Below are 17,486 nucleotides of genomic sequence, written 5' to 3'. Positions count from 1 at the left end.
TCAAATGCTATTGAAGGGCTAATTATGATTATATATTATGGTTCATATGCAGCGCGGCCACGTTCAATTCACTACTGGTACACAAAGCCGGGCACCAGGTTCGGGGGGCTCACGTTTATCTCACGTTGAAACACACGGAGCTCCGTCGAATCCGCCGCCGGTAGGTTTTAATGCTCTTAAGCCCTATAAGCCAGCGTCTCCGACTGTAGCCAACACGAAACAGCTGTTACTGGTCATATGCAGTAAGTAGTTTTATTTGACACGTCTTGAGGCTCTCTTAGTTGATAAGTTGCACTATTTTATCGTAAATCGTAAGCCGTGAAAGATGCTTGAGTAGTTTGTAATGATCTAGTGTTAAACATAAACGTTGGCTACATGTTTCACTACCAAGTATATGCATATGTGATATTCATATAAATGGTTTATGTAGTTGTTCAAATGCTAGTCTTTTGGAAATGTCAGTAACAAATAAACAAATGAAACTTTGTATCACAAGAACTCAATTTAGAATTCCCGGCTCAATAAAACGAGTTTTCTAAAAAAAATTGGGACTTGGGGTGCGGATAAAACAGGCTTAAATTCACTCATCATTCGAAGACAGGCTTTCCTTTGCTACGATTGTGAAATGCGGCAAAATTCTTGATGTCAACTGAAATTGCAGTTTAAATTAGAATCTGTTATGTGTATGCGCCATTCTTTTGCGGGGAGGAAAGTTGCCGGGGCAACTGACAATTTGTGTTCATCTTCAAAGACGTCTGTAGAAACTTTAAAACTCGGCTTTTCTCTAAATAAAATGACTTTTCACCCGGATATCTGGAGGAAAGCAGTGTTAGGAACTGCGCCACAAGTTTACAGTGAGGCTTTCCAGGTGTAGTCGCAGTGGACGTTATAACTGTTAAGTTTTTTTTTAATTTGCGTGGGTTTCTTGAAACTTGACACTGTCTTTAGAGAACCTCAGTTATCCTGTGGCTTCTACAATGCAAAGTCTTACAATTGTGAAATTCATTTAGATGCAGTCAGGCATTTTCTCTCGGGTCAGTTTAATAGGGATTCAGTAGGATGTTTGATCTGCAAAGCACCCTGCTGATTTATAATCTATATCTAATAACAAGAGGAGATGAAGGGTGAGAAAGTTTGTCTCCTACATACGCCTTGGTAAACCCTCTCGAGTTATTTTTAGACACAGTACCCAGTTCTTCCGCGGATAATGTTACCGCGCGCCTTAGATGTTTTCGTGAAGGATAAAATTGAGGGTAAATCCGGTTGGGCTGTCCATGTGAGTAAATTGGGAACCTCGGGATCGTCTGCATGATTTCTAAACCCATCTGAGACTTTTGAGGCTGGGTGGGAGTGACTGATCTAGACATGACCTAGGAGGGATTACCTAAGGCGAGGCTCAACAATTACCACCATTGTCTCTTAGCTATATGTGAGGCGGCGTGTAGGCACGTTTCCTAACTGTATTTATGCATATATTACAATCATGATGGAAACTAGATATTTTTCAGATTGTATGCTTTCTTAGTATCCAACAGTGGTCCTTCTGCAGAATCCTTTTGATTGTATTGAAAGATCAACAACAGATTTCGTGGTGTTCCGCTACTCGCTTAGATTTGGTCGTCGCAGTAAAATCATTTCCATGAAAATCGAAATGTTCATATGAAACAGCTTGCTGCTTTATTAGATACATACAAGGCGATTTTTATACCTGTTTCCTAATTAGATTCACTAATTTATTTGCTAATCCGTTTTGGTTTTGTAAAGTGCCCTCTTCAATGGATAATCAGCAAAAATAAAAACCACAAAAGCAAACAAAAAACATGAAAGATAACGATTACAACAACAACAAACCCCTTTCAGGTTCATGGTTCGATCGAGTGTTCACACTCAATTCTGTTACAGTGAAAAAAAAAGCTTTTTAATGGATTTTTAAAAACTGTAAAAGTGGAAGTCCTCTTAATTTATTCTTTCGAGGCTCAAAATCCTCAATGAACATTTTGGCTTTGAAACGGTCGAAACAAAAACAACAACAAAAACAATGAAAACAAAAGCTAAATGACCTTTACGCCCCCAGCTTGCTCCTGCAAATAAGGATGACAAGTGTTAATTAGTTACATTTCCCCGGCTGATTTCTGATTGCTGGACTCAAACTGACACTGAAACTTCACAATTTGGCCATCAGTCACGTGACTGTTCATTGTCAAAGTGTCTCCTCCGGCCACCTCAGTGCAGAACACCCAGCCACTTCAAAGCTGTACCCCTAAAAAACAATGCATGTGTTTAGGCTGTGGCAGTATGTGGCTACGGTGGCTACGTGATGTTACGTGGCTACGCGGAAACGTGATGTTACGTGGCTACGTGTAAACGTGATGTTACGTGGTTACACACCTACGTGATGTGACGCGGCTACTACGTGGCAGGCAACGCCGTCAGGTGGGAACGTTTCACTTCAAACGAATCACTGATCTGAAAAGTATGACTTGTCTGCACACGTTTATAGAACCGAGGTATACATTGCATGGGTTGTTTTTGTTTTGTTTGCGTGCGTAGAGTTATTTTCACTCAGTGTACAGGCGATTCGCTTAGCCACGTAGCCGTGTAACCACCGTTTAATTTTTACGCAAAACACGATGGCAATGGCAAGTGAATTAATGAAGAGAACAATGGATCTGCCCTGCATTATGCATCTTTTTACATTTCGTTTCTGCTCAAATCAACGGCGTGAAATGACCAGTTTCCAAGTATTTTTGGAGAACGTTAACTTAACTACTGCTGCTAATTTTTTGTAATTCTACAAGTGAAACCTTTCTTTACTTATTCGGCAGGGGAAAGTTTTTATACCGACAGATATACTGAATAGACCTAGATAACTGTGAAATTCTGAAGTAAAATATGGAACAAATGTAAAATTGCAGTCTAACAGGACTATTAAACCGAAATTGTTGTTCCCCAAAGCCCTAAAAGTTCTAAAATGGAGTGAATAAGAGCTGGGAGCGTCTTTGACAGGTAATCGGGCGTTTCGCCCGATATGTCAGTTCGCCTGGCCGCGTAAAAGAGTCAAACGTCCCTTCGCCCGAACTGAAAGTTCGACGAAGAAGGATGATTTTGTTTTGTTTTGTTTTGTTTTAACTAAATGAGCGAAAAAGACAACATTGTGGGCATAATGAAACAAAATTACACGAAACATGCCGATCCATTGACCACAGGGCTAACAGCCCGGGCGAACCGACTATCCCATATATCGAGTACGGGCGAACTGGATTCGGGCGGACTGAGTGACTGACCTTGATGGTACTCTGGGTGAGGGGAGGTTGCATCGAATGGCTGAGTAGCCGCTCATCGCCGCACATGTGACTCAAAATTAGCATCTAGCGAAATGAAATGGATGGGATTTTGAGACTGTTTTTTCATGAATATGGTTTGCGTGATTCTCAGTGCCGTTCCAGTCTAAATCTCGAATGCATTGCCTCCGTTGTTGTTTGATCGGAGGAGGTATAAAATGCGCCAGGTGTTGACCGAAGTTTGACGAAAACTTTCACAAAGTTTAATCGTGTGAAATGTTACATATTGCTTCACGTGCAACCAAATATCTCGAAAAAGCCGGCCCTCAGCTTCGGCTTAACAACAGATAGTATCCTCCTGGAATGTCAACAAAAACTGTTATACACTGCAAGAAAGTCCAAACTTAACACGGACTTTGTTTTATCGTTCTACTTGATCTGTTTCTTGGATTACACAGGAATGCCTGGCAGGGAAAATGGAAAAAGCCGATATTTCATTTACGATTTATCAACCGCTTTGGAGGAACTTCGTTTCACCAGAGCGTTTGGACCGGGGATTTTGGCGGCCTTATTCTACGGAGTTATCTCAGGATCTATGTCGTTTGTTAACAAGGTAGGGAAAGGTTCGTTTGCTCTAAGATAAAGACACTATAACCATAAGCTTAATGTTAGAACGTCATGCAAGTGTTGTATATTTTGCGGCAGATTTAATTTTAGTCGACTAGTTAAGCTTTTAATTATAACTGATCGCGGACACGTCACCATTCATATTTTATGCCAGTTTTATAAAACTGTGTTCCCCTTTCCTTTGCTGCATGCAAATTGAGATATTGTCAACAGAAACTCTTGAAAGACTTCACATTTTTACATAAACAGAGTTATAAGAGACTGTTGCCGGTGTCGTTGTTAAGTTGGTCTCTGGAGGCGGGAATATTCTAGAAACATCTCTCAAACAAACACACAAGGCAAAATCAACCAAACCCGAAATCCATCCCACTTATGTTCTTTGAGCTAGTGTTTTGCGACAGCGAGGAGTCTAAAGTTCTGGAGAAGCACCGCTAATTTACAAATGTTCATTCTTCAGCAAGCATCATCTGGTTATGTGGTAGGCGGAAAATTTGGAGAGCATAAGTAGACCAATTTCGAAACATTGAAATTCAGCCAAGTACAATATACCTCAGCACAAGGGCTTCAGGGAATAAACCCCACAAACTCTGTAGTTATTCCCTGTATTCTTGTGCTGAGGTCTTTTGTTTTTGGCTGAATTCTAATTAATCGAAATTGTTCTGTTAATTTCTTCTTTCTTTCTTTTCTTTTTATTCATATGCTGCCAATACACATGTAGAACTTGAATCATATGGGGAGCTAAGAAAAAAAGGCAGCCGGTCAATTTTAGCTCTCAAGCTCAAACTGTAATATTATTACAATATGAGATAGAATCAACATAATAGATTGCATGTTGCTGTGTATCTGTTCAGCATCTATGCCAACTCTCCCGCATTATTCGTGAGTCGCCGAACTCAGACCAAATCTCCTGGTCTCCCATATGGATCACAAATCCCCCAGGCAATGTGAAGAAAAGCCCATAAAATGCATTTTCAGACATATTTTGGCCGACTTTTGGCATTTTCATGTCTGCGATACTGGTGCAGCGCTTAACCAACGGAGCTATCAAGCCAAATGGGAGCTGGTCACATTGTGAGTGACCACAATGTGACCAGCTCCCAGTTGGCTTATAGCTCAGTTGGTGGAGCACTGCACCAGTATTGCAGAGGTCATGGGTTTGAACCCTGTTCAAGCCTGAATTCTTTTCAGACTTTAATTTTAAGTTGTTTATATAACTGCAATGATCATTGATGTTTTTAAATCTTTCTCCGTGGTTCAAATAGATAATCTTTCATGTATTCATTTGCATTTTGGCGTTTTTGTTGGAAACATTATACTGTAAATCCTTGAATTAGCGCCCCGCCCCCTTGAATAAGCGCCCCCTTCAAATAAGCACCCCTTCTATCGGCCAAAATTTAAAATAAATGCCCCCCTCCCCTCATTTTGTGGATGAGTAATAAGGCAACAAAGGATGTATAGTTTTCGTCGTGTAGTGTTAGATTTGTGCATTGTTTCAGTTTGTGAACAGTTTAAGTTTGGAAAAAAATTACACGTACTAACGGTGGCGCAATTTAAGTTTAGGATCAGCTTTTTATGTTGATATACAGCTTATGTTGTGGTTTATGTGCAGATGATGTATTTAAAAAATGATCATGTCAGGCCATGATTTGGAAAAAATTAAAGAAGGGTCCCCCTCGATTAAGCACTCCCCTTGAATAAGCGCCCCCTGTCTTCTCCTAAATTTGAAATAAGCACCCCAGGTGCTAATTTGAGGATTTACGGTACTTTGTTTACAGTTGATGCATTTTTTTTGGTTGAATTGGCAGCGCTCTACTTTGAACAACTTTTTGTAGTGCCAATGAGGTAAACTGGCAATCTCCTGGATTTTGATTTTTTTTTTTTAGCTTGGTATTCTGGTTCAGTAATTGATAACAGATGATGTCAAAATGCGGTAAGAACAAAAAGGTAGTGAATGAGTGAATAGCTGAGTTTGCCACTGATGTTCTCACCACATTTTGACATCTTCTGTTATCTATTACTGAACAGATGCACGACAACATGGAATCTATCAGGTTTATAAAATAAAGTAACAAAAACAAATGTTAATGATGTTATCTATATGTCTGTTTTCCAATTGATCATAAGTAAGAACCTTTCAAAATGCAAGAATAATTTTATGACTTATCATACAACAGTTGCTTGATAAATACAATTTTGAAGACGACCACTGGAAGATGACTGCTTGCACATGAGTGATCATCTTCTGTGGTGAATTTGCATAGCCCACTTTACTCACATTTACTCACATGTGAGCAAACTACACAATCAACTATTACAACAATAAACAAATGAGTAAAAAAATTAGTCAATAAATAAATTGCCCTGAAGTACAGTGGGTATACAAGAAAATTTAATGTTCGGGATAACCCTGTGTTGGACAAATATCCCATCCAGGGGGGAGTAGAAATACTCTTAGTCACTTCAGGCTATATAAATCCGCAGAATCTATAGCCTGCTTTGTGAGCCACCCTGGTAGGCATGGTGGCCTCATTGTTAGTGCGCTTGCCTCCTGTTTGAGTGGTTCGGGTTCAAGTGCTGGTCATGGACAATGTATTGTGTTCTTGGGCAATCTGACACTTAACTCTCACAGTACCTCTCTACACCCAGATGCATAAATGGGTACTGGTGAATTCAATGCTGGGGTAACCCTGTGATGGACGAGCGTCCCATCCAGGGGGGAGAAGAAATACCACCAGTTGCTTCATGCTACAGAAACCGGAGATAAGCACTGGCCTGATGGGCCACTTGGCTCGTACGTAGACTTTACCTACCTTTACCTTATAAGTCACTATAGGTTTGAAGACAGAATTTATCTAGATACTTAACATTTTCTTGCTCTTTACTACTGTATCCTTTGCTATTATCATGATTAAATGTTCATGATAACGACTCCTTTATTATGATTAATGATAAATTAAGCAATTGTGAATTTATTTTCAGATTGTTTTGACTTCCTACACATTTCACTTTCCTAATGCTCTGATGTTAGCACAAGTGATCATGTTGTCTGTACTTCTTGAAGCTGGAAGACTTTTAGGATATTCCAGTATGCCAAAGTACACTTTAGAGAGGTAGATCTTAGCATTTTATTTGCATTTTTTAATGATATCGATTACAATTTTATTCTTTTTTATGATTGGTTCTCAGGACTTACACATTACTTTATTTTGTATGTCTGTAAATTACAGTGTGCTTATGTCATCCCTTGTAGGATAGACATTATTTCAGACAAAGAAAAATTATATCTCATGTTGACATATCAATACAGACATCCCTGAAGTATCTTGCTAGTAAAGTATTGGCTGATGAATCTGAGTTACAGACACTGCGCTCAAATTCATCATCATCATCATCATCATCATTTATTTAGTAATGCAGGGTACAAAATTGGCATCATAGCTGAGCTGTATTCCGTGAACTGAGTTCCTGTAGTAAACTCCCATGAAATTAGTAACCTTCCAAAAGCAGTTTTGATCCATGGTTGTTAGAAAATCTCAAAAGTAGCAGAATGATACTTAGAAAGTAACAACTATGCAAATGTATTGACCTCAAAATAATTTGACTACATGTAAGTCTTGTTATTCAAAATAATGGAAATAACAGACACAGGAAGCTTCACTAAAATGATCTGATGTTTGTTTTACATGACTCTCATTACATGTACAAAGGCAATGTGCTACTTTGTTAGCTGTGAGATTACTTATTTTTGACAAGATTTATGCCTTTCTGCTCTCTATACAGTGCGTATTGAAAAAATTTCCAGTTATGGCCATCCAAAAGTACATGTAGCTCTAGGAAACGGTTGTTAGAGTGGTTTTAAATTGACTGTCGAAAGTAATCAGGCAATTACTTTGGTTTTGGTTTTACTATGGTTTGAGACTGGCTGAGTAGTCTTATTGGTAAGTAATTGGTTTGGGTTTGGTTTTGCGACACTCATTGAAAACCACTCTTTATTTATTTCTCTAAATTGAAATGCAAGGAGGGTTGTTACTTTCAGAGCTTTATGGTATGTCACTATTACAAGTCAGTTTAAATTTGACATTTTATGTTATGGAGGGCTGGATAGAACAAGCTTATGATAGTGCCCTCTGTTTTGTGAAGATACTTGTGGCTGCAGATTGCTAAATATGTTAATTGCTGTTTGTTTTTTCTCACAGAGGAAAGAAGTTTTTTATTCCATCAGTATGTTTTGCACTTCACACAACGTTGGCCCTTCAAGCTCTTGATTATTTAAGCATACCAATGTATGTATACTGTTTTTAAAGTAAAAACAATTATATGGTGTATGTTAAAGTGTGCTAGAAACTGAAAGCAGTTATACCGTCTGTGGAACCGTCCTTGCCTGGACAGCTTGTTCTAGAAAGGAAGTAGAATCTTGTATCCTAGTGGTACTTAAAACAAGCATTTTAGAAACATGGGCATACAAAGTTTGCTATGAGTTCGACTTAATCCAGCAATAATGTTAAAAAGCAGTGTGTTGAAAAGAAAATCTCTAAAAGGTGGGTGTCCTCTTGAGGCAGAGACACCTGCATGTATCTCTTAAAGATAAAAGCCTGATTTGGACAGTCACATGATTTTCAGGTCAGGTTAGATCACCATTTCTTTAAGTGTATAATTACACTGTACATACTTAACTCTAGAATGAATATTTAGTCTCTCGATCTGGTTCCTAAGTCATTCTTTCATGTTAATTGGACTTTATCTTCAGGCCTTTATCTTCAGGCCATGTTAATTGGACTTTATCTTCATCTACTGTCGTGCTTGTAGTGATGCATGCAAATGTACTTTTATTTATGTTTAGATCTATTTGTATTAGTCTGTGCAGATGCGTGGCTGGTTTTCAAATGCTGCAATTTTTCACCCATAATGTTTACTTAGCAGTTTTCAAAATTGACCCTCTAGAGGAAGAACTTTTGGGCCTCTCTTATTCCTCTCTTCTGACTGGTGCCCCACCTGGACAGCCACCTTCTTTAAATCTAAGTTCTGACAGCACCAGTTTCATTTTTCTACAGAATCTGAGCGTTAATGTTATGTAAAATGCATTGTTTTCAGGTACAATGTCTTAAGAAGACTGCTCCCTTTGACAAGTTTGCTGTTTGCTTGTTGTATGTTAAAAAAGAAACCTTCACTGCTGGTTGTCATTGCTGTCATGCTAGTTGTGGTTGGTTGTATTACTGCAGGTGTGCATTATTAACTGTATTTATCTATTAATTTCTTAATAGTTTTTTTTTATTTGCTCAAACAATTTCAACAATTACAGTTAAATGTACACTACAGTTACAAAAAACAGTCCACGGAGTATGTATCTACGCCTTACAATCTATCTTAATAGTTAGTATTGATCAATTGATGACATCAATATTTCATAAAATTAATACTGTAAACTGCCCCCCATAATCTCTGGGCTTATACAACTTCGTAAGGGGTTTTAGATGGGTTTATAAATGAAGGAGCCTATAGTTTATATTGGGGGGGGGGGGGGGGTATATCTGGGGGCTTATAAACCCATTTTCAATCACTGGTTTTTAATTAAAACTTAATTAAAAATTTATTATAAAACATCATAATAAATCAAATTCATTTCATTGTAAACTACAGTAGTAGTACCTTAACATTGTATATCTGGGCAGCTTATAATTAGAAGTAATATTTTGTTTACAGGTAGATGGGCCTATAATTTGGGAGGGGATTATACGCAGGGGGGCTTACAAGTGGGAGGGCTTGTAAGTGGCAGTTTACAGTGACTTTCTGTGCATGTTGATGACGCAATAATTGTTTGAATGGTTGAGTTTTTTCCCAATAAAACAACAGAAATATACTTTGGCAGATTCCAACATAGACTCAGGTTTATTATATACGGGTTGAAAAAATGATTAATAGCAAAATTTCTCCCAAACCAGTATAATAACACATGTACACAGGCCATTAAAGGGAATTTGTGTTTTTATATCTGTTTACAGGTTTTGGAGATCTGGAGTTTTCAATATATGCCTACATCTCTGCATTGGCTAGTGTTGTTTGCCAGTCGTTCTATCTCACATACATCCAAAAGTCTGGCGTGGAAGAGGGGCTGTCGACTGTGACTGTGCTTTTCACAAACAGTGTCAACTGCGTCCCTCTTTTACTTATTTACACATTATGCAACAAGGAGCTGTTTTCCGCTCTCGCATTTGATGGACTGAGCATGGCTGGCTTTCAGGTTTTTTTTGTATTTTACATTGTTTTTAATCAACATGTAGAAAAGTAATCTCAGGCCCGAGTTGTTTGAAAGGTGGATAATGCTATCCACCGCATGAACACCAATCAACTGGATAGAGCTATTTATCTGGTGCATAGCGTTATCCAGCCTTCGAACAACTGGGGCCAGAACTGTATGCAACCCTCTCATTTGCCTTCTCACCTGGGGCCTGTTTCTTGAAGGTCTTGAATGTTTTTGCACCCAGAAAGCTGTAGCGAAGTCTCAAACCTTATGATTGCAGAGCTGTTTTATTCACATATTCTTAATATGAACAGAGGTTCTCTTCATACAAGAAGTTTTGGGCATATACACCTCTCTGTTTGTTGATAGAGATTGACTAAAAATGGCTTTGTGGATAAAGCAACAACAGCAAAAAAGGAAAAAAAAAAGCAAATTTAGTTCATCAGTTCATGCTCACAAATATTTTTTTCATGCGAGTTCCCAGCTCTTACTCATGCTTTGTTGAGTAGTTTTTTGAGTTCACTGCCCTTCTATCTCTGGAAAGGTGTGAAAAACATCACGAATGTGATGAATAGCAAGAGGCTGTGTTTTACCACCGTGGCATTTCCAAACACCAAGACAAGAGTTCAAATTATGATTAATATTTGGTGAGCTTTAAAGTGTACATTGTATGGAAATGTCACAGTGGCAAAACATTGTTTTGAGTGTTTATCTTGCAATCAAAACGAAAACTTGACAGAAAATGGCAAGATTAAGTCATAAAATCTGTGCTTATTAAGATTAGATAATCATGGAAGTCCAATTAGTCATGGTCATAATTTCCTTGTTTTATCTCCATGAATTAGTATCAAGTTTAGAAGTGGAGTTCATGTTGACCCACTCTAAATTTGTCTCAAGTTTGGCTATCCCAGAATGTTCTGGGTTCCTCCACATACTTTAACCAACTGACCCATTTTCAGTTGTTCATCAGTTGAATGTCTTATTTGGAATTGCTTTTTGCAGCCATAGTTTTGCATCATTGAGCTTGGTAATAATTTTTGGTTTAAAACTGTAATGGCTAACTAATTTTGGCCAGGCCAATAACTTGACTTTAACTATTCAGGTAAAAACAAAGTTAATTCGAAACTCTAGCATATAGATGGTGAAGAATACAAGTGAAGAAAGATCATGTTTTTGAACCATTTCTTTATACCATCTATTGGTATATTATGAATTCACAAAGTGACCAGCTCCCAGGTGGCTTGATAGCTCAGTTGGTAGAGCACTGTGCTGGTATCGCAGGTCATTGGTTTGAATCCCGTTCAGGCCTGAATGTTTTTTCGGGCTTAAATTTCACAACTGCTTTAATAAGTTGTGTGTGTAACTGTGATGATCAATCATGTCATCAAAGTGCAACTTGCAATCCCTTCCTGCCAGTTAATTTTCTATCAATTCTTCACATTGACGGTGCTTGCTGTGATTTGATATTGTAATTGCTTTGGTGTTAAGGGACTAAATGCAAACCGCTTTAAGATTTAATGAACCAGATTCAAGAAAGTTTGTGCTTTGAAATAACTTTGTTAATAATAATAATAATAATAATAATAATAATAATAATAATAATAATAATAATAATAATAATAATAATAGTGGTTTATTTTGTCTATTACCAGGCTGCAATTGTTTTTGATGTCAGCATGGGCTGTATCTTGAGTTATTCTCTATTTTTATGCACAACAATGAATTCTGCATTGACAACAAGGTACGTTGAACCTTATATTATAAGAACTTGTCATCTTTTTGTATAATAATTGAATTATGTTCTGACTATAAAATCTAAAGGGAATGTTTGTAGAAAAACAGTCTCGCTCCAAATCACAGATTAGTGTTTGTGTTAAATTGTTTCAGCGATTTAAATTATTTGTACAAAGCTTGATATGAAATATGATGTCATTTTCAAAATACAGCATTGCATGAATCTAGTGATATGAATAATAATTCATATTCTAGATAAATATGTACAGTTTCAGCAAGAAATCATCTTCTGTAGACTACTTATTGAGATATCTGACCATGTAATGACAGTGCAAAGTACCATAAAGTATGTTGTAAGCATGGCAACACCCAGGTGATTTAACTGAAAACCAAACACATTTTTTTAAGGGTTAATTGGGTCTCAACAATCTTGTACATAATTATGTGAAAAAAAAACACTACCATAATGGAAAAAAAGAATACTAAATGGAAGAAAAGGTGTAATACCCAAAGGGACAAGCACAAACTAGACCAAAGGACCCATGCAAGGTGCTGCTCAGGTAGAAAATGTAGTTAAAAAAGTTAAAAATTACACAATGATATCAGCATATCTGAACATTACTTAAGATCAGTTAAAGAGTAACATTAGGTATGCATTGGAACTTAAACAGCTTTTCAGTCAAAATTCCTTTCAAGTCTGTCTCTTGAAATGGAAATGTTACATATCGTCCTTAAAAAGCAAACCTCATCTTTTTTTTCTAGCCTTGTTGGAGTTGTCAAAGGTGTTTTAACAACCATCATTGGGTTTTATACATTTGGTGGCGTAGCAGTGACAGCTCTCACCGTACTTGGGGTACTCCTCAACACCCTAGGAGGGGCGTTATACAGCTACGCTAAATATACAGAAAACATGGCGAAAGGAATTCAGAAGCACTTCCACAAACACACGATTAAAGTGAACCCTGCAATGGACCCTACGGAAATGAAAAAGAATGGAATGGTTGATCACGATCACAAGATTAAAAATGGTATTGTGCCTGATGCGGTGATCACAGTGAATAAAAATGAGGATGTGGTGGTGGATTTTGAGAACAGAAGAGCTAGCACAGATGGAAGTTTAAGTTCTTCAGATTCTAGTGTAGGATGACTGACAGTTTAACCTTAATGTCATAAGTGTTGTCAGCAATCTTGAGTTTTTATTTTGCCTTTCAATGCAAATAAATTGTCTGACAGACAGGTAATAAGGGACCATTCACAGCCACTCTGTTTCTCTCAATGTGTAAATAATGCCAAAAGGAGAAACTGTAAGTGAAGCATGCCCATAACATGAGCTGGTGGGTGTGGAAGGCATGGTGGAAGAGAAAAATGGGAAACGGTTTTTCTTCGTCCTCATATGTTCCTCACTCCACTTGCTCTCTGCACTCCAGCTTATTTCCAGTTCCCTTGCATTTCTCTTTGGACATTCAACAAATCTGAGAAAATGGAGGGACTGCAAATAACTTGAAATTAAGAGTCATTAATATCATCAACTTTGTGATGAAGTTTGACTTGAAATTAAGAGTGATTAATATCATCAACTGCACGATAAAATTTGACCTGATATAACGCGAGTTGTGAATGGTCCTTGTATTACACCCCGTCTCCACAAAAGTCTGTTTTAACTGTCATTATTCAAAATTTTATTTATTAACTTTTTGAATTGATTTTTAATTCAAGAAGACTAATGTGTTGTTCCAGAAAATGCCATACCCCCACAAAAGGTTTTTTTGGGCTGGACCCCCCCTCCCCATTCTTAACTGCAACAAGTTTGCATATGAGACCCCTAACCCTCTCAGAATTTGTGTAAGGGGTGGGTATGGATTTTTCTGGAGATGCACAATGTGAAAGGAAAATCATATTTTCTCCTGATATGAAATATTTATAGACTAATTGATGACGGAAAATGCTATGGTTGGTCAATCTTTCTGTTACTGAAGAAGTGATAGGCAAGCATCTACAAATGAAAAATAAAATATCTATTATATCTAGTGTATCTACTTTATCCATACTTATTATTGTCACTTTGTGGCTCCATTTCTGACTAAGAAATGGAAAATCCTTTGAAACCAGCTTAGTCACTAGGCAATTACGATATAATAATATTGTCCCTGTAAACTACATGTCAATTTTAGTCAAATCATTGAATACTTAGAAAATATTTATCACATGGAATTTGTGGCTCCTGTCCAGAACATGTTCTGGACAAGTCCGGAGGGATGGAGTGGGGGTTACATAAAATGGAAATTCTGGGGAGGTGGGGGATCTTATGTGAGATTCCGTCCATGGTGAGGGTATGGATATTTTGTGGAACTACACAAGTGCAAATAAACACTTGAATGTACGATCAGTACTCAGCTGATTGGAAATTACACTATATAATTTTGTAGTCACTTTTGTATAGTGTTAAAAGACATACCTTAGATAGACATTTTGTTAGTATTATTTTCAAAGATATTGAAATACAGCCGCTTTGTGGAAACCTAACCTAGGAACTCTTAAGAAACTTTGGGAGGCCACAGAGGCATTCTGGTTTATTTAAAATGTGGGATTCTTCCCAGAAGACATTCTCTTGTTTGCATTAGGTTGTATAAAATCTTCTTCCATGTTGTTTGTTATAGTACAAACTGGAAACTGAGAAATAACAAAGTGTAGTGTTTAAAATAACTTTTGGACAGACTATAGTGTATAGAATATAGAGAACAATATTTAAGTACTGAATGTAATGACTGCTTGACTGTTCATTCTTGGCATATGGTATACATTTTCTTAAATTTTGTCAACTTATGTCATACAGGATAATTTAAAGTGAATATTCTTTTATCACTGGCCCTTGTTTAGAGATGAGAATTGTATTTAATAATATCACTTTGGCAGTGGCGGATCTAGGGGAGCGGCCCAGGGGCCCCCGCCCCCCCATTTTGGGTAAAAAAAGAAAAAAGGCACAGAAGGAGGAAAAGCTGGCAGGGCAAACAAAACAAAACCGTCCCCCACCCCCTTAGCTCAAGGTCTAGATCCGTCACTGTTTGGAACAGGTGTATATTACTGAAGCAAATTAGTTTCCACATTTCAGGAAGAAATGCTTGTCAATTAACCCAAAGAGCTTCCTCAAATATGAAATTGTTTAATTTTAAATGACAAATAGTTTATCAAACCTGCACACATCACCCGTCGTTATATAACCACAAGGAGACTTCCTTATTCAAGTGAATATAAGTGTCACTGTTCTGTCAGTAGACCATATTCATATTCTCAGTATTAGACTGGAATTACCTTGCAATGGACGCTCAGCATGAGGAATATCATCAAAAAGAGAAAAATTATATCTGGATTTGAAAAGACTCCTGGGAGGCATGGTGGCCTCATGGTTAGTGCGTTCGTCTCCGGATCGAGCGGTCCAGGTTTGAGCCCTGGCCGGGGACATTGTGTTGTGTTCTTGGGCAAGACACTTTACTCTCACAGTGTCTCTCTCCACCCAGGTGTATAAATGGGTACCGGCGAACTTAATGCTGGGGGTAACCCTGCGATGGACTAGCATCCCATCCAGGGGGGAGTAGAAATACTCCTAGTCGCTTCATGCTACAGAAACTGGGATAAGCTCCGGCCTGATGGGCCACTTGGCTCGCATGCAGACTTTACCTACCTTACCTTATTTGAAAAGACTCCCCACATAAGCCTCAGTTGCAAGCTAGTTCAGTCCAATACCAAGAGTATGAATGTTGTCCATTCTTGGGGACCAATAGTAGGGGCATTTTTTAAATTTAAGTCAAATGTCAATGAAAATTATCAGTTAAGTTCATGGGGCAGTGACATTCTCCCAGGGACACTATAAAAAAAATGTTGGCAGATTGGGATATTTTCTTTTTTCATCTCAGGGTTTTGTAATGTAAGGGTTTAATATGGATATGGATTATCCAGATTATTTTTACTGGTGAATTTCTACTTTCATACAGGGAATAAAAGTTTACAAGGTTGGAATTAAAATTGTTGCTGTCGTGGTTTTGTGGTTACAGTGTAAGGGGTAGATTACAATTCATGTAATTGAAATTGCACGTTGTGACTCTGTCGCTTCCAGAGTAATAAACATGTACCATGTGAGACCAAAATGGTCAAAATTTAAACCCATTTTCAGACTAAAACCGCTCAATTAAGGCCGCACATAGCTATATAGCCCATATAAGAGAGTAACCCTCCCCCCCTTGGGTTACACTCCAGTTTGTACATGTATGACACTTCTTCCTTCGTTTTTTCTTTCCGTCCTTCACTCTTTCTTTCATTATTTTATTTGTTGCCCTTAAATGTCCCGGGAAATAAGTGATAATCAATCAAGTGATATGATATCCGACAACAAACATAGGCACGCAAGGCGTGCAAGAGTTATTTTTTTGTGAAGTCTCGGAGATAGGAACATTTATGGAACTGTTTACAGTAATGATTGGGTTAATTTGACAAGCTTTTTCGGTTGCGATGTACAGCAAGAAAGAAACTGGGAATTTATGCTTTACATACAATGTTACATGAGTAATGGTAAGATAACTAAATAGTAAGCCATAAAATGTTTGACTGAACAACCTACAGCAATCTGACACGTCTCCAGATTAATGTAGATACCATCTTATTTTCTAACAGGCAATTTGATTCGTTCTTTGATACAACCCACACTCATAACTCACTCACCGATCACATAGCCCTTCCAACCCCCAAGAGGAATTTTTGTGCAAAAATACTCAAGCTAAGAGAACTTTTCGCATTTTATACAAGTGGTAAGTTTACCCTTTTTACACAACACAACACAACAACACTACTTCACCGAAAATTGAAAGAAAGAGAAAAAAACCCTCTCTGACACGTTGAAAGTCTGATTTAATTCAATTGCACTTTAACTTGGTGCCACGCAGTCTTCAAATAACATTTGAACAGTTGTCATAATTTTACCTTTAAAAGAATGTCATAAAATGCCCATCAAATAAAAATATTAAACTGCTACTGCAGAGACCTAAAAACGGTCCAGAAATGAAAGCTTCTTTTTCGTTTAATATCCTGGAAACACTAATAGCCGATAACTTGTCAGCTCTAATTGAATTTACTCCCATATAAAAAACAAAAGTGTTAAGTTACCATTTGTAACTAAAGATAGCAAACATCTCGTAGGAACAAGTGCAGTGGAACCTCGATTTAACGAACCTCTATTTAACGAAGTCCTCGATATAACGAACGATATTCTATGTCCCGGCCAAAGTTACAGTAAAATGTATGGAATAGAACCTCGATGTAACGAACCTCTATATAACGAATTCTTCGATATAACGAACATAATCCGGAAGCCCAAACGTAAAATCTACCTCGATATAACGAATTACAATGTTTCCTTGTTTACATAGACAATTTTCTGCATAACCTCTATGTTGCAACATTTTTAAATCGCTACTCTGAAAGTGTCGTTCGTTTGTAAAAAAAAGCTGCGCGTCTGCTCAAAAGTGAAAATATTTGATACTGAAAGCCACCATGCATGAACCATGCACCATGAATTGCATCTCAAAACGCGGCACTTCTGGGTGCGGCAGGTATAT

The 17,486-nt window shown here is 37.7% G+C and overlaps 1 protein-coding gene across 1 annotated transcript in view; it reads left to right on the top strand.

Moving 5' to 3' along the window:
* The window catches only part of LOC145469491 (uncharacterized), an 18,019-nt gene extending 1,065 nt beyond the window's left edge, over positions 1–16,954 (top strand). Inside the window, exons 1-8 of the mRNA XM_081453231.1 lie at positions 1–242; positions 3,740–3,894; positions 6,888–7,018; positions 8,105–8,191; positions 9,000–9,127; positions 9,908–10,146; positions 11,799–11,887; positions 12,643–16,954. The exon at positions 1–242 is cut by the window's left edge and continues 1,065 nt beyond it. Of these exons, the coding sequence (XP_081309357.1) occupies positions 38–242; positions 3,740–3,894; positions 6,888–7,018; positions 8,105–8,191; positions 9,000–9,127; positions 9,908–10,146; positions 11,799–11,887; positions 12,643–13,027 (1,419 nt within the window). The 5' untranslated portion in view covers positions 1–37 and the 3' untranslated portion in view covers positions 13,028–16,954. The remainder of the gene's footprint in view (positions 243–3,739; positions 3,895–6,887; positions 7,019–8,104; positions 8,192–8,999; positions 9,128–9,907; positions 10,147–11,798; positions 11,888–12,642) is intronic.
* Positions 16,955–17,486: the final 532 nt, after the last annotated feature.

The sequence above is a fragment of the Orbicella franksi genome, chromosome 15 (assembly GCF_964199315.1).
Source record: "Orbicella franksi chromosome 15, jaOrbFran1.1, whole genome shotgun sequence".
Taxonomy (NCBI): domain Eukaryota; kingdom Metazoa; phylum Cnidaria; class Anthozoa; order Scleractinia; family Merulinidae; genus Orbicella; species Orbicella franksi.
This window is presented reverse-complemented; position numbering and strand designations above follow the sequence as displayed.